We start from the raw sequence: 15,736 nt of genomic DNA on the forward strand, positions 1-15,736 counted from the left end.
TAATTTTAGCTCAATTTATTTAACGTGATAAGAACGCAACCGACAAACATTGTCCACCCTGGCACCATAGACGTTGCGCCATTGCACCCATCTTCAAAGCACTGACATACCGTCTCAAGATGGTCGTGGTTGTCGGCTTTATAGCAGTTGAGGTTTTGTGGAGCGCGCACCCAGCCGCAGCCGCGCGTTATCCGGAACTCAGAGTCGCGTTTTGTGTGATAGACTGAAAAATACAATCCATATCAATATTTTGTTAATAAGGATAAACGCGCAAAACTTAAAGCAGATGACTGCAATTGTTTAAAAACCTGACAAGTGCGAGTCGTACTCGCCCACCGAGGGTTTCGTACTTTTTAGTATTTGTTGTTATAGCGGCAACAGAAATACATCATTATGGAAATTTCAGCTGTCTATCACGGTTCATGAGATACAGCCTAGTGACAGACAGACAGACAGACATACAGACGGACAGACAGACGGACAGACGGACAGACGGACAGACGGACAGTGGAGTCTTAGTAATAGGGTCCCGTTTTTACCCTTTGGGTACGGAACCCTAAAAACATGTCTTTAGATATCACTTACTAGTCTGTACAATCTTCCTGCAAAAGTAGTTCTGCGGGACTATGACGCCCTGTCCACATTCAGCGAAGACCAGAAACCGGCGAAGAGTCTCCGGGTCGTAGCTGCTTGGGTCCAGGCACATGGTGTTGTTGACGCTGGTGCAGTCGTAACAGCGGATAGCTGTGGCTAACACAAATGGATAGTCATAAACAACAATTATCTTTTTTTTTTTACCTGACTTGGGCTCTATTGCACTAGGGCAATTAGAGCAGTAGGACTGTGTGGGGGGATGGTAGCCTGGGGAAAATCCAGGACCCTTCCGCATCACACCAGACGGTTTTGCTACGCTGGAATACTCCTAAAGAGTTTTCGCTCCAGCGCAGATCGGTTGAGCGGTCTCAACCTGATCTGAGGGTGTAAAGGGAATCGAGCTAATGGGAGTTTTGTCGCTGGTCCAACAATTATCATCTTTATTACTATCAAGAAGATATACCAAACAATTAAATAGTCGCAATCACAACCTGTACCACGCGACCAAATCGTAAGCGCCGTAAAATTCATGGCGCTTACGCGTTTAGGTCGCGAGACTCACGCTCCGCTTCTATGGTTATGCCAAAACGGCAGCAACTCATGGTGCAAAATACTGGTTCTCTGTGTCGGTTCTATACGTTAGTAATTCAATGGCAATTATGTATTCCGATATGCATAGATTTACCCAGAATAAGGGCTAAAAGCCAAGATTTGTTTAGTCCACAGGAGCGTCAAGTTTTGTTTTAAAATCTATCAATCTATATAGGTACATTGGTGTTTGACGATCGACGACGTTATTATTATTAAGTTTGACATATCTGGAAGAGATCCCTTATAGGGATAAGTCCGCCTTTGTACATTGTATATATTTATGTTCTTTTATTGTGTTTGTAATCTGTCTTATGTACAATAAAGTGTTTACATACATACATACATACATCTATAATAATTCAATGTTTTTAAGAATAATAATAACTGCATCAATAAATTGCTCCGATATTTAGATAAGGTAATACTTAAAACTTGACAATTTAAAAGTGCTTGTTGCTATAGGCCTATTTGAATAAAGAATATTTTGACTTTGACTTTGACATAGACCTTTATACAGGGTTTTGTATTATGTTTGACACTGACGAGTCTTCCGAACCACTCTACGTATGTTGCTAACCCCGAAATCGCGAAAACATCATATAATGCTCTCCTTTTTTAGATTTAGTTTAGTTTAGTTTACTTTTATTTTTATATTTATTTAGATTTATTGTAATTTTAAGTAGTTGGTATTTATTGTTTTATGCTGTATATTATGTTTTCAAATAAATAAATAAGAAAAAAAAATATAAATGCTCCATAGAAAACATCGACATATCATTTGCCGAAATGTATGAGGCAGCTTATGTAAATAAAATTATCGCGTTTTTGGTTTTGACACATAATCTACAATGCCTTTGAAAACTAGAGTTTCGAATGATTCACGGTTAGTTTCACTAGACTTATATTGACCGGGATATAGACCGTGATTACCTTTTGTATTATTTGTGAGCTCCCGATATTTCGACGCAGTTACATGCATCATGTTCACGGGTGACTGAAGATAGCGGGTGGGTGTCGTCGAAATATCGGGAGCTCACAAATAATACAAAAGGTAATCACGGTCTATATCCCGGTCAATATAAGCCTTTGAAAACGACTGTATAAAACAGGGTTAATGAAGGTCGGGTCAGAATAATCAGACAAACACTGACAACAGCAACACGTTTCGAGATAAGAAGCTTTACATCCTATCAATATTTACGTTGGTTTTTAAAACAGAGGTATAAAACTCGTATAAACTGAGCTCATATTAGAAGCGTTTAAGCTTGCTTTTGTAATTGCTTGGTTCATTAATTATCTTATTTATAGTATCATATAGACTGTTCTAAAACTTACAAGACTTGATATCAACTTACCAAACTGAAAGCCAGCTAACACCAGTACCACTTGAACAAAAAACTTCATCATTTTCTACAAACAGAATTTACTGTGCGACGGTTTATTACTAATTTATATTATACGTGGTGATAAACTCGAGATAGACTTACAAATAAGCCAATACTCAGTCTAGTCATTTTAAGAAGATGTAATAAGTTATCAACTTATCAAGTGTGGATGTACTTATTCATACCTACGCAAAAATATAACCAAACTGTAAATACTAAATATTGACAAAAATAGGTTCCCATGCGGACATTTTATACAAGTACGACATAAGTACCTATTGTACGAGTAGGTAGTCTAAAGATGAAGAAGAAGATATTAATAATAAGTAAGAGAAGGCAAAATAAAAAGGACAAAAAATATTTATTTTATTTATTTTTTATTATAGTCTCATTTGGTCGCATGAACCCTCCGCCAATTGCCAAAAAGCCGCTCTCATACAATATAAGACATATATATATATATATATATGTACTTGCGATTGTATGGTGGCGCTAGGTTCGTGTCACTTAAGACAACTTAAGATCATACTCGCATTGGCAACCAAGATGGTCAAAACACCAGCACACGGTATTCAGGTGGTCATCGTTGTACGGCCTTGTAGTAACTTTAGTATCTAAATGACCACATGACTCATTATGGAGTAAGGCGAAATAAAACCACACACAAAAATAACTTAGCGTTATTTATTCAAAATCACAGTACTGGCAACCATAATTATCCACCCCGCTACTACAGAATTCGCGGCGTTACATCCATCACCAAAACACTGGCACACTGTCTCGAGATGATCCTCGTTGTCCGCGTTGTAGCAGTCCCTGCGCGAGCGCACCCAGCCGCAGCCGCGGTGCACGCGCACCTCCGAGTCATGGCCCTTGTGGAGAACTAAAACAGATGAAATTAAGATTGGATGGAGTAAGAGAAACATTGAGGCAAAAAATTGTAGGGAATTCTCATACTGTTTCTCTACTGAGCAAAACAAACTATAGTTGTGTCTCTTACTCCACAATACCTTATACTATTATGAAGGAAATGAATTTAGTATGCCCCAATTTAATGGGTTTCATCAATCAGCAGTTCCACGATAGAGTCTGGCTAATTAAAGTTGAACCTGAAATAATCACAGATTTTTTGAAAATACCGCGTTTTTTCAGGTTCAACTTTCATTAGCCAGACCAAAGATAGATATATCCTCATTGGCCAGACTCTACGTCCAAAATGCAAGAATAGATCTACGCAATCTTTTTGAAAGGCTAAACGTTCCAAGAGTTACTACATATAAAAATATTCTCATATCATTATAGAATTCCCTCGATTTTCCCGGGATCCAATCATCAAACCCTGACCTAATAATAATGTCAGTGTTGGCGATTCGTGGGCGATTCAGACGTGTCAACGTGTCAAAATGTAACTTGTAGCTTGACATATTGCTGGGGACTTCCGGTTCGAATTCGAACGCCATCTTGATAGTAGCCTCGTGATTAATTACTTTGTTTTTTGCTCATTAATATTGTTTAAAGTGTAATATCGATAGCTTTATTATACAGTAATCTAATGTAGTAGTGTGCAGTGAATGGAGAATTAATCTCAAAGCGTGTTTAACCACCATTTTGGAGTCAACGACCGGTAGTCCACGTGCTTCTCGTAAAATCCAGCTATCGGTTTTACGAGTCAACTACAAATAATAACTACCGAACAACGTCGTGCTCTAAGACATAAGATAAGATAAGAGATAAGATATTTTAGTGACATTGATATTAATTTTATTGAATTTTGTTTTTATTGTATTTTGTTTGATTTAATTTCACTTCTTTTCAATTTTTTTATTAATTAATTTATTATTAAGTTTATTGACATTCGTTATATAGTGTATAATACTAACCATATATTTAAGCTTTATATGTACTAACAACAATGATCTCAGTTGGTCTATGAATAAAATTAAATTAAATTAAGAGTATTTAGTATTTCTACCTCTAACCGTGTCTGGCTAGAGCCCTAGGGGCCCATTATTTTATTATTTACCGTACACTGGCTGAAATATAAATTCGATCCCACGTGGATCCCACTTTGACGTTGGCGAAATCATCGACAGTATCGATGGAGCCATACTACCTAAAGATTGATTGATTGATTGATTGACATATTGCTGACATTGCTTTATATTGACATTAAATTAATATTTACTATAATAATTTGACAAATTAATTTACTCAGCCATTATTAACGGTGCATTGCTGACTTTGCTATTGTTGAAGTTCCTAAATTAATTTATAAGACTAACTTATTACTTCAATTTATTATATTATCTTAATTATTATGTAAACTAGCTTTAATAGAATAGAACTGTACTTTGTGTGCCCTAACAGGGTGTCATAAACTGGCCAATGTAATGTCACTAAGTAATAGTATTATCATACAGAACGGCCACGCACCGCCCCGCCCCGACTCGAATTATACCTCGCCCCGCGACAGCAGATTGACGGCCGTTTGCCGGCCGCTCAGTACTATTATTTAGCTTGAATCATCCTTTAGACAAGGGTGATTCCAGGCCTAAAGTTGATATTGTCTGAAATCCCGACGAAACCCGGTCGAGTTATCAATTATCACACAACACACAGTGGCAGTGGCTAGTTACCTACTCTAACAATGGCAGTTATACAGGCATCGACTGACACAAACTCGCGCCAGCTCTATTATTCATGTCAATCAATACGTTACATGCTTCTGCCCGCGACTGCGTAAAGGATGACACACTAGAATGCTTCAGGTCCGGGCCAAGGCGTCCAACACTTCGATTTTAATGATGATTTCTATAGAAAGCGTAGTGTCCGACCGGACGCCTCGGCTCAGACCCAGACTGTTCTAGCGTCTCATCCTTTAGTCATTTATTCAATATTGCATTGTCATGTACATAATAAGGTGTTACATTACATTGGCCAGTTCATGACACCCTGTTAGGGCACACAATAGTACAGTTCTATTCTATTAAAGCTATTAGTCTACATAATAATTAAGATAATATAGTAGTTTAATAACCTATAAGTTTGTCTTATAAATTTATTAAGGAACTTCAACAATAGCAACGTCAGCAATGCACCGTTATAATAATGGCCGAGTGAATTAATTTGTCAAATTATTATAGTAAATATTAATTAATTTCTATGATCGGTAATCACATACTTTCTATAGAAAATGTAGTCTCGGGCACATCTGTCTAGACTACTTCGGACCCAAACCGTTCAGCGTGTCATCCTCAAAATGATGATTTCCGTTATAAACATTAGATACTGAAGTTTGAAGTGGTTTCGTGCAAGGAAAGATTAAAGTAATGGTGTTAGAAAGACAGGAACGGGCCAATTTGAACAAGATATCTGATATCAACTAGATATGAAACAGAAACGATAACGAGATATTTAAGAAAGTTATGTCAAATTTGACATTTCCGCGATTCCGAATGTCCTCTTGAAAGATCTCTTTAAGATTTGCTTAAGATATTACTTAGACATCCAATGGATATCTAATGGATATCCCAAAACGTCACAATAATTGTAGCGTGAAATGACAGTTGGTTTCTCGAATCGAACTGCAAAAAATGCAAAAATTAACTAGTTGAGAACTAAACTGTGACTAAACTATAACGTATCTATTAGATCTCGTATTGTTCTCGTTCGAATTGACCGGGAAGACTCTACCTATATCCAGTAGAGGTAGAGGTATTTTGCTCATAATCAAGGTGCTGTCATTTAGAGGAATCCAAACGTCAGATAGGGGAGGTTAACCAAAGAAAGTTGACCCATAGCAACCCGAGACATTTTGGCGCTCGAACGAAGAGAGTGCGACAATAGTTCGAGGGTGAAATACAAACTGTAGGGTAAACATACTAGTCTGAATGATCTTCCTGCAGAAGTACTCCTGGTTCCCATGGGTCCCACAGTCGGTGAGGCTCATGAACTTCTGGAGGGTGTCCTTGTCGTAGATGGTGGGGTCCAGACACATGGTGTTGTTCACGCTGCTGCACTCGTAACACTGGATCGCCCTGGCTAGATAATAATTTTTTCACCTCAGCAGCACGAACAAGCCTACTTTCGTCACTCCCTGGAGAGAGGAAAGTAGTGCGACTTTCCTTACTCCAGGGACTGACGAAAGTGCTACTTTCCTCACACCAGGGAGTGAAACAAAGTAGCCTTTTAATTTAGTGAGGGCCATGAACTGCCACTTCATACTTCTATTACAATTTTTTTCTTTGTATTATTCTGTGTGTGTGTTTTAACCTTTAATATGTTCTCACTACTGAGGTGAAAAATTATATGTGCAACACGAGAGCAAAGTTGTTTTGCATCTCTTGTTTTTGAGTCCTTCGCTACGCTCAAGATTCTAACTTAGAATGGAATCTTTCGCTTTCTCGGGACTCAAAATAAACACTAGCAAGAAAAACCAACTTTCCTCTCTTGTTGCACAAATAACTATTACAAGCTTATATAAAGCTTTTACCGTACTAGTTAGGTAAAATTTAATATAGGTATGAAGTTGTTTTATTTACATATGATCACGTTTTACACTTTATACGTAGTTTTACTTTACGTTAGATCCGATATTAGGGTCACTAGAGGTCATCATACGCGTTTTAATCACGTTTTGAACTAAAATAGATATAGATAACGAATGGGAACATTCCTACTGACCTCTAATAATTAGCTGCATGTAAACAAACTTACGTCGGAATAGATTGTAATAGCTGTAAATATTTATTGATAAACTTTTGGCGGGTACATAGAGCTACAATTATTTTATTGTATACTATATATCCTTTCTCAGGGCTCAAGCTATCTTCATTCTCCAACACAAATTTCATCTAAATCTGTTCAGGGGTTTCAGTGAGAGGAGGGCTACTCTACTATACTTATAACTTATAATATTATGATTGCGTAAGTCTAAAGTCTAAAGACATCAGGGGCCCATTTCTCGAACGGTATTAGAGTAATATTATTAGTGTATTGTCATGACAATCCATACAATTTGACAGTTCGTGGACTAATAATATTAGTCTAATATCGTTCGAGAAATGGGCCCCAGCAGGTTAGGTTTCCGATGAATGAAAACATCGTAAGAGCGCTCCACAATCCGTATCGGGTTTATTCCCTCGCTAGTGTGATAACTGCATGATAGTGATAAAATAACATATTCACTAAAACAAATTAGGACACTTACCATATTGTACACACGTCGACGCTAACAACACACTAACCAAAAATTTCAACATTTTTAGTAAACTACGAAAAGCTTTTCACAAAACGCAACAATTGACAGGATACACTTTGTATTTATCGATGTGGATAAAAGGATATCTTATTTATCGTTGTGGATAAAAGGAGATATAAAAGCGGGTTTTCGAGGAAACGCCAATATGCCATTACGGCGTTAGTCATCAAATCCGCCTTTTAAGTTCATCCGATGACAATCCGCGGCCCTATTCTGATTGGATGCGATTTGGTGTAGTGATTAGAGACACGTAAATTTCACATGTTATAGGGTCTTTCCTGACTCTTCCTTAATTTGGCAATATCCACAATACTGTACACCACCTTTGACCCCCTTTTTATATATATATTTTTTTAATTAGAACAATTTATTACGACTACTGATCGCAGAGGAGGCATGAACTCGCGACTTTTCTGTTTTTGGTCATAAAGGTAATGCTTCTAATTCTGTTTTTGGTCATAAAGGGTTAAATGCTTTAATAACAAGATTTATATGGGGGAAATATAATATTTGCTGGCTTGAACACAAAACTTGTTTTCAAACTACCCTTCGGACACAATAAATAAAAAAACGCAAAACAATTATGGATTGCCATTAATCTGGTTCGAAGGACCAATTTGAAATACTTTGTGACAATACCTGACAATATTTTTTTTAGTTTCGTTTTCTTAATTTGGAAATTTCAAACAACACAATAACCACCGGTTGTACCATTTATTTCTCTTAATATGTACATTAAAACTAAAATACACATATCAGGAACATTAAGTTATACAATTCCACACACACTTTCATTAAAGTTCGTTGCACTTCGTTCAAGCCCGCCAACTTCTGATAAAAACCAAAATGGCGGCGAGCAAGGTGACAGCTGTCAGTTTGACGTCTCGTAGGGCTGCGGCGGCGTTGCACATGTCACCGAAGCACTGGCAGACGGTCTCAAGATGGTCCTTGTTGTCGGCGGTGTAGCATTCGCGTTTGTGCTTCACCCAGCCGCAACCTCGGGTTATTCTGACCTCTGGCGTGTGTTCGGGGTGGAGAACTGGAAACAAAAAAGCTTTTAGCATGTGCAGACTTTAAAACTCCTAAAAAGAAGTCAGACAGAAGAAGGAGAATGCTCTAAGATCGGAATTCAGGAACTGTTGATTTAAAGCAGATCACGACTGTAATAGTTGTGGAAATCCTTAAAAGTTTTTAGCTTTGGTCATTATGCAAGACTGCACAACATTTTTTTTATTTACCTTTTTTACGTATTTTTGTTTATGATATTTGATTGTTTTGTCTATTTTTACTCTTCGTCAGATTACATTTTGTTTATCCATTTTTGAAGGCACTGGTTTTCCAGTGCCGTATTATTATAGTCGTCTATAAAAGTCGTATTTTTCAGTTGATATGAAGAGGCCAGCAAACAAAGCTATATTGAAAGGATTCTGAGGCCTACAGTCCCTACAGAGACTCAGGAACAAATACTAAAATTTTTGAGTTGGAAAAAAGTGTCAAAATTTTAATTCAAAGAACCATGCACCAGCATATCTGTATTTTGCAGAATATTTGGATGTTTTTAAATAGTTCCATGGGAGTCACGCAATGACATATCCTGTGGAGGACCTGAGGGTCAATGAGAGTATCGTGTGACACGCACTCCGCAATTGTCCTTCTGATGATTCCGAAAACGAATGACTCGCAACATTAGAGGCAGTAGCCAAGATGACAAATAAAAATGCATCGAGAAGTCTCGTGATAAGTAATTTCTGGACGTTGGGTACGTATTTGAGTTTCGATTGGCATTTTCTATTGGTACACGATTGTCAATTGGATAAGTCTACTGCTTGGCTAGGGCGGGTTGATAAGTTTCCGAAATGAAGACGAAAACACAAAGATATTTGAATCTGACTAATTTATTTTTCTACATATTATACATATGCTCCTTCTAGCATAATATAACTAAACCGAGGCTTTTCCGGAGCCATTATTCCATTTTGATAAAGTTTTCTGTAAAGGCCATCAAAATAGACATTTTTGGCGTCAATTATTTTGGTGCTGGTGGATTTTTTGTCGTATTAGCCATTAATGAAATTTGGACACATACGTAAGTCGCGGGGGTCCAAATCCTGCAAATGTGGCAAATAGAGTATTAATTCGAAGCAAAACTTCAATTTTTGCCGTCGCAACGGTAGCCGTGTGAATCGGCGAGTCATCGTCTTTATAACCCAGGTAGCATTTATACGTCATTATGACGTCCGTTACGTCATAGTGACGTCATAAAGACCTCATTATGACGTCGCTGACGTCACTTTGCTACCTGGGAAGTACAAGACATACAAGGGCACAATACAAAAATTTGCTGCACCAACCTCCTTGCCACTCTTATATTTATAAAAAGAACTGTAACAATATGTGTATAACCATGTATAATAATTTACCTGACGAAATTAAATTAGAAACTAGTAATATATTTAAAATTAAGCTGACACAATGGCTCCAAGAAAAATGTTTTTATAGTATTAACGAGTATTTGACAGAAATAATATAATTAGAGATAATAATCATATTTGTAAATAGGTAGAATTCTAGATTTAAGTAGGTAAAAATAAGTGATGCTTAGCAGCACACTGCATGTATAATTTGCACACCTGCATACAGGTTGGACATGTGGCACTACTGTATTTTTAAGACCTTTTATTGTAACCGTGTTCTTGCAAATAAAAATTTATGATTTATGATTAAGGGCTGCAGCGGCAGCTAACATGCACAAAGCTTATTTTTGACAAATACTCTAGTAATATAATGAAAACATATTCCGGCGAGCTGTTTACAATCTCTGCTGTCTCCCTAGGTACTTATCGACGACTTTTTAATGCAATATTTCTTTTGGTCGTTTTTGGGATAGACACCTTATTTGGTCTCCAACTCCTGAGACACGCCATTGACGCTTTCTCGTCTTTGTATGAAATCATAAACCCAAATGCGAACGGTATTAACAAAAGAAGGTTAAGAGTCCCCTATGGCACGATGTAACACAGTTTTAAGTAATGTGGGTTTCCATTTTTCCTTTTTAAACTTAAAACTGTATGACAACTCGATCGTCAGTTTTCTCCACGTTCACGAAAATGGAAAGCTGACTCACTTCAAACCTCAATATATTTTTGAAAAATAAATAAACATGAACTATTTTTAAAAATACTTAATTGAGGAAAATTGCTTATTACGATACAGAAGGGAACTATATCAATATTTTGAAACTTAATTGTCGTTTCGGTTTTTTATTAACCCACCCTCGTAATAAAACAGATGATGCGTAAAAGTTTCGATCAAGTTTTATTAAATTGTAGAAAATAGAATAGAGACATTAATAAGTACTTCCAGATTTAACTGGATTTTAAAATGTACTTAATTTGGGTAGGTACTGGTCATTTTATTTTAGGTGAGTTATGATATCTAATATCAATTGCTTTTTTGGTAAATTGGCTGGTGATATTTTGATAATCCTCGATGATGATTTTGTCAAAATTAAATTAATTTATTACCGCCGTCAAAACAAGGTGCTCATATTTTTTTAACAAGCCTGTAAAGCCAAGGATTAAATGTACATGTTGAGTTTTAGAGCATCCTTATACTTAAAAACCGGCCAAGTGCGAGTCGGACTCGCGTTTCAAGGGTTCCGTACATTACACAATTTAAACAATGTATTTTTTATGTAAAACGTGAGTGATGTGTCTTTAAAAAACCCGTAGGGGTCGGATCAAAAACTAAGTAAATAAGCCCGACTCACGCTTGACTGCACATTTCTAACAGGTTTTCCTGTAATCTATAGGTAAAGATCTATTTTGTGTATTTTTTTCAAAATTTTAGACCCAGTCGTTTCGGAGATAAAGGGGGGGATGGTAATTTTTTGGCTATTTTAATAACTTCTAAATTGTTTATCCTAAAATTATAAAAAATATATATCTGAGATTCTCACAATGAGCTCTTTCATTTGATATGTAACACAATATAGTTTGAAAAACTTTATTTTTTATTTTTTTCATTTACTCCCCAAAAGTGGTCCCCATGCTAAAATTTTATTTGTTTACGTTACATGTCCATCTTTGGGTCACAAACTTACATATGTATACCAAATTTCAACTAATTGGTTCATTAGTTTCGGAGAAAATAGGCTGTGACAGACGGACAGACAGACAGACAGACAGACGCACGAGTGATCCTATAAGGGTTCCGTTTTTTCCTTTTGAGGTACGGAATCCTAAAAATTACGTCTTTGACGCAGACGAAGCCGTGGGGTCAGATAACTCAGTTAAATACATACTTTTTAAAACATCAGAATCTGCACGTTGCACGCACTGTTAAATCTGCATTATGTTATGCGACAATTCGCTATTGTGTCGCCATTAACGCCCGACACGCATTGCCTGCATTCTGCAATTATTTATATCACGTGACTGCGTCACATTATGTAGGTACATAATGTACCAGAGACCGTCGGCAGTGGAACTGGAACCTTATTGGTCGCACACAGTACGGTTCCCAATTTAAGGAATTTCCTTCCGCGAATGTCTCCAGCTGTGGAATGAACTCCCTGTCGAGGTTTTCTCGAGGACCTACCTACTGAATGTCTTCAAATAGAAAATGTAAACAATTCTAAATTATTGGCTTGACTACAGCCGTCTAGGTCTTACCATCAGCAATGCCGGATTAACAAATAAGCAAATTAGGCAGTTGCTTAAATCACCACTAGAAGATTCCTGATGGATGACCCCAGAGAGAGAGAGCGGCACCAATGTCTAGAATGTTTAGGGGGTTTCCAAGTCTGCGTTCCTGCAGAAGAACTGTTTGCTGATGCTGTTGGGGAGCGCTTTCGAGCAGTCCACCACTGGTATAATAGTATCCATTGTCAGGCACAATTGTTGGTTGTAGCAGTCATTGATTACTTACTTGTTTGCGTGATTTTTCTGCAGAAGAACCGTTTGCTGATGCTGTTGGGGAGCGCTTTCGAGCAGTCCACCACTGGTATAATAGTATCCATTGTCAGGCACAATTGTTGGTTGTAGCAATAGTTGATGACTTACTTCTGCGTGATCATGCTATAGAAGAACTGTTTGCTGATGCTGTTGGGGAGCGCCTTCGAGCAGTCCACCACTGGTATAATAGTATCCATTGTCAAGCACAATTGTTGGTTGTAGCAGTATTTGATTACTTACTTCTGCGTGATCTTTCTGCAGAATAACTGTTTGCTGATGCTGTTGGGGAGCTCCTTCGAGCAGTCCACCACTAGTATAATAGTATCCATTGTCAGGCACAATTGTTGGTTGTAGCAGTCATTGATTACTTACTTGTCTGCGTGATTTTCCTGCAGAAGAACTGTTTGCTGATGCTGTTGGGTAGCGCCTTCGAGCAATCCACCACGGGGACGATGGCGTTCATCCTGGGCAGGTGCAGGTCCAGGCACGCCGAGTTGTTTGCGCTGTTGCAGTCGAAGCACTTGATGGCTTCACCTGGAGAACATTACATTGAGTAATTATATTTGTTGTCGAGTAAGTCCTTTCCTAGTGATTCGTGGCAACAAGCCGGGTAACCACTGGGAAGATGATGATAAACACATTTATTAGATTACATAAATGGAAGATTCGTTTTAAATGTATTGGAAAGATAAAAAACCCCTATGTTCAAAGCCATGTTTTAATTGAGTAATAATTAAGTAGGCTATTATTGTGTAATTAAAAGACTAGCCAAAGGCTAATAAATGACAAATCCAATTATAAGATTCACTCAATATTTGACGAGTATCTACTAACTATCGGGTGTAGGTACCTAACAAGAGCTGTAACTAGAATCCAATAACGATATACCCTTTTCATAATTTTATATTTCGACTAAATTACTGACTGATTTGCTGATAGATATTTATTGCATTTTATGTGGCGAGGTAACAGCTAAGTGCTTCAAAAACGTTCTTAGTTTCAAGTGGTTTCAACGACCTCCTTTTAAATTCAATAAACTTAAAAGCATTGCGGGACAACTGCGACTAGAAAAGTATAAAAACTTAATAAAATGGATACTTGCATGTAGTAGAGAAGAACACAGGCAAAAGAACGCTAATAATAACGTGCGCTTTGTTTGCCATGACGAACGCCTCGCGATCTCAGCAAATACAAATTACAACGATTTAACAAATTGCCGCGTAATTTTCTTCAGGCGCTTAACGACTATTACAATAAATTCTAAGCTTAATAAAGACTGTTCGATGTTACGACTTGTTTCCTTAATAAATAAATTCAGGTACAAGACATAAGTCTTAAATTAAGGAATCGTTCCGCTTCAACAGAAGCTGGTTGCGAACTGTGATGAAGACGGTTGTACATCAGTTTATAAGTGTGTCACTTATTGTGCTCCGTTTGCACTTACAAAGGAGCAACTGGTTTCGTTCGGATCAAATTCTAGGTGGAAAGGTATTCAGGTCTGGGAAAGGAAACATTAATAAAGTGGTGAATATATTTGCGAGCCGTTTTGTGGTATTTTCTTGAGAGAACCGACGAGTCCTTTGTGCTGTTTGGGTATTGTTTCTAACAACGGCTGCCGCTGCACTAAGCAGGGCCAGATAAGATCTTGGCTAGTTTATTTGGATGAAATTGTTTGCGTAGGCACGCCCCACTCCAATCTACACAGTGGGTGTATGCAAATCAGTATAAGTAGACCTATTTACTAATAATAATATGTACGGTATCAAAAACCTATAGATAGTGAAGGTCAGAGCCACAAATATATCGTAACACATACTTAGGTATTTCCAAAGATAGATTTGGTATTTCTATGGTAACAAAGGTGGTTTACGACGTGATAACTTTTTAACTGTTTGATACTGACTGTCTGTACAGTCGGTTCTATATAGCTAGTACCTTATGGCATAGAGTAACTTATACTAGAGCGGTACTGTCATAGTAAATTTTGTAACCCCAGTAAATTCACTGCCATCTGTCGACACACTTTAAAACTAAAAATGAATATTTATAAAAATACGATAAAATGTATTTAAATATGGATAAATGATTTTTTTATTTGCATTAATTATTTTTATGATTTTAACCCATGTTCTTTCACTGATATGCGTTAAAATTGTTAAATAACAAACGAAACCGTCAACGCCATCTATACGACAATAAGCCCAAGCTAGTAGCGCCCTCTGAACGAGAATCAAATTTTCTTGATTTTCGAGGCACGTTTTTTCCTTAGACTGTATCCATCTATTACGGAGTTATATCTATCTTTGCTTATGGTGACGTGGGTATATGTACTTACTTAAGTTGGGGCACTTAGAGCGTTTTCATATAGTACATTGTAGATACACTACCGCTCATAACTATTTAGGCACTCGTAATTTTTTCCATACAATTGTATACAAAATCGACTTTCAGAATCATACCGCTAAGTCGCAGTCGGGTAACAGTTTTTTATGGAGTTTGCTTTTTTAATTTAACAGACATATCGAGCTTCAAAATGATGTGCATAATATTCGTGTACATCGCCTATTTACCAAATGGCAAGCGTAAAAAAAATCCATAAATCGTTTTCCAGTACAAAATCGTTTTATTTTGTATGAACTAGTACATAAGGGTTTTTTAAATCGTTGCATAAAAAAAACTCAAAATTTTAAAGGATATCTTTGGCAACAATTTGAGGCTCAATATATATTTACCTAAATAAAAATTCAATCAGACATGTAAGAGAGTCATATGCCTGCGATCGAACAGTATGATTTTGAAATAGTTATTTGTGCAACAAGAGAGGAAAGTTGGTTTTTCTTGCGAGTGTTTATTTTGAGTCCCGAGAAAGCGAAAGATTCTATAATCTCAAAAACACGAGATGAAAAATAACTTTGCTCTCGTGTTGCACACATAATTTTTCACCTCAGTAG

General features: G+C 37.1%; 3 protein-coding genes across 3 annotated transcripts; all 3 read right to left on the reverse strand.

Moving 5' to 3' along the window:
- Positions 1 to 2,673, reverse strand: LOC134746948 (uncharacterized). Its single transcript, XM_063681520.1, has 3 exons — positions 2,541 to 2,673; positions 586 to 750; positions 1 to 223 (listed from the first exon to the last, which is right to left on the reverse strand). The coding sequence occupies exons 1-3, from the start codon at positions 2,590 to 2,592 to the stop codon at positions 6 to 8; spliced, it is 435 nt and encodes a 144-aa protein (XP_063537590.1). The 5' UTR covers positions 2,593 to 2,673; the 3' UTR covers positions 1 to 5.
- Positions 2,674 to 3,250: 577 nt separating this feature from the next.
- On the reverse strand, positions 3,251 to 7,970 carry LOC134746430 (uncharacterized). The gene is made up of 3 exons (XM_063680799.1): positions 7,780 to 7,970; positions 6,453 to 6,611; positions 3,251 to 3,453 (listed from the first exon to the last, which is right to left on the reverse strand). Exons 1-3 carry the CDS (start codon positions 7,829 to 7,831, stop codon positions 3,251 to 3,253), a joined length of 414 nt encoding a protein of 137 aa, XP_063536869.1. The 5' UTR covers positions 7,832 to 7,970.
- Positions 7,971 to 8,589: 619 nt separating this feature from the next.
- LOC134746429 (uncharacterized) lies at positions 8,590 to 14,140 on the reverse strand. Its single transcript, XM_063680798.1, has 3 exons — positions 13,888 to 14,140; positions 13,158 to 13,319; positions 8,590 to 8,869 (listed from the first exon to the last, which is right to left on the reverse strand). Exons 1-3 carry the CDS (start codon positions 13,946 to 13,948, stop codon positions 8,646 to 8,648), a joined length of 447 nt encoding a protein of 148 aa, XP_063536868.1. The 5' UTR covers positions 13,949 to 14,140; the 3' UTR covers positions 8,590 to 8,645.
- Between the last annotated feature and the right edge of the window lie 1,596 nt (positions 14,141 to 15,736).

The sequence above is a fragment of the Cydia strobilella genome, chromosome 13 (assembly GCF_947568885.1).
Source record: "Cydia strobilella chromosome 13, ilCydStro3.1, whole genome shotgun sequence".
In the NCBI taxonomy this organism is placed as follows: domain Eukaryota; kingdom Metazoa; phylum Arthropoda; class Insecta; order Lepidoptera; family Tortricidae; genus Cydia; species Cydia strobilella.

Bases quoted from the DNA above. Each gene is read 5' to 3' on its own strand.
- LOC134746948 (XM_063681520.1), bottom strand. From the start codon at position 2,592: ATGATGAAGTTTTTTGTTCAAGTGGTACTGGTGTTAGCTGGCTTTCAG. The intron at 751-2,540 runs GTAAGTTGATAT...CATTTGTGTTAG, and splicing joins GTTAGCTGGCTTTCAGTTTG to CCACAGCTATCCGCTGTTAC. The intron at 224-585 runs GTAAGTGATATC...TGTATTTTTCAG, and splicing joins CAGGAAGATTGTACAGACTA to TCTATCACACAAAACGCGAC.
- LOC134746430 (XM_063680799.1), bottom strand. From the start codon at position 7,831: ATGTTGAAATTTTTGGTTAGTGTGTTGTTAGCGTCGACGTGTGTACAA. The intron at 6,612-7,779 runs GTAAGTGTCCTA...ATTATTATCTAG, and splicing joins GTCGACGTGTGTACAATATG to CCAGGGCGATCCAGTGTTAC. The intron at 3,454-6,452 runs GTATGTTTACCC...CATCTGTTTTAG, and splicing joins CAGGAAGATCATTCAGACTA to TTCTCCACAAGGGCCATGAC.
- LOC134746429 (XM_063680798.1), bottom strand. From the start codon at position 13,948: ATGGCAAACAAAGCGCACGTTATTATTAGCGTTCTTTTGCCTGTGTTC. The intron at 13,320-13,887 runs GCAAGTATCCAT...AATGTTCTCCAG, and splicing joins TGTGTTCTTCTCTACTACAT to GTGAAGCCATCAAGTGCTTC. The intron at 8,870-13,157 runs GTAAGTAATCAA...TTTTGTTTCCAG, and splicing joins CAGGAAAATCACGCAGACAA to TTCTCCACCCCGAACACACG.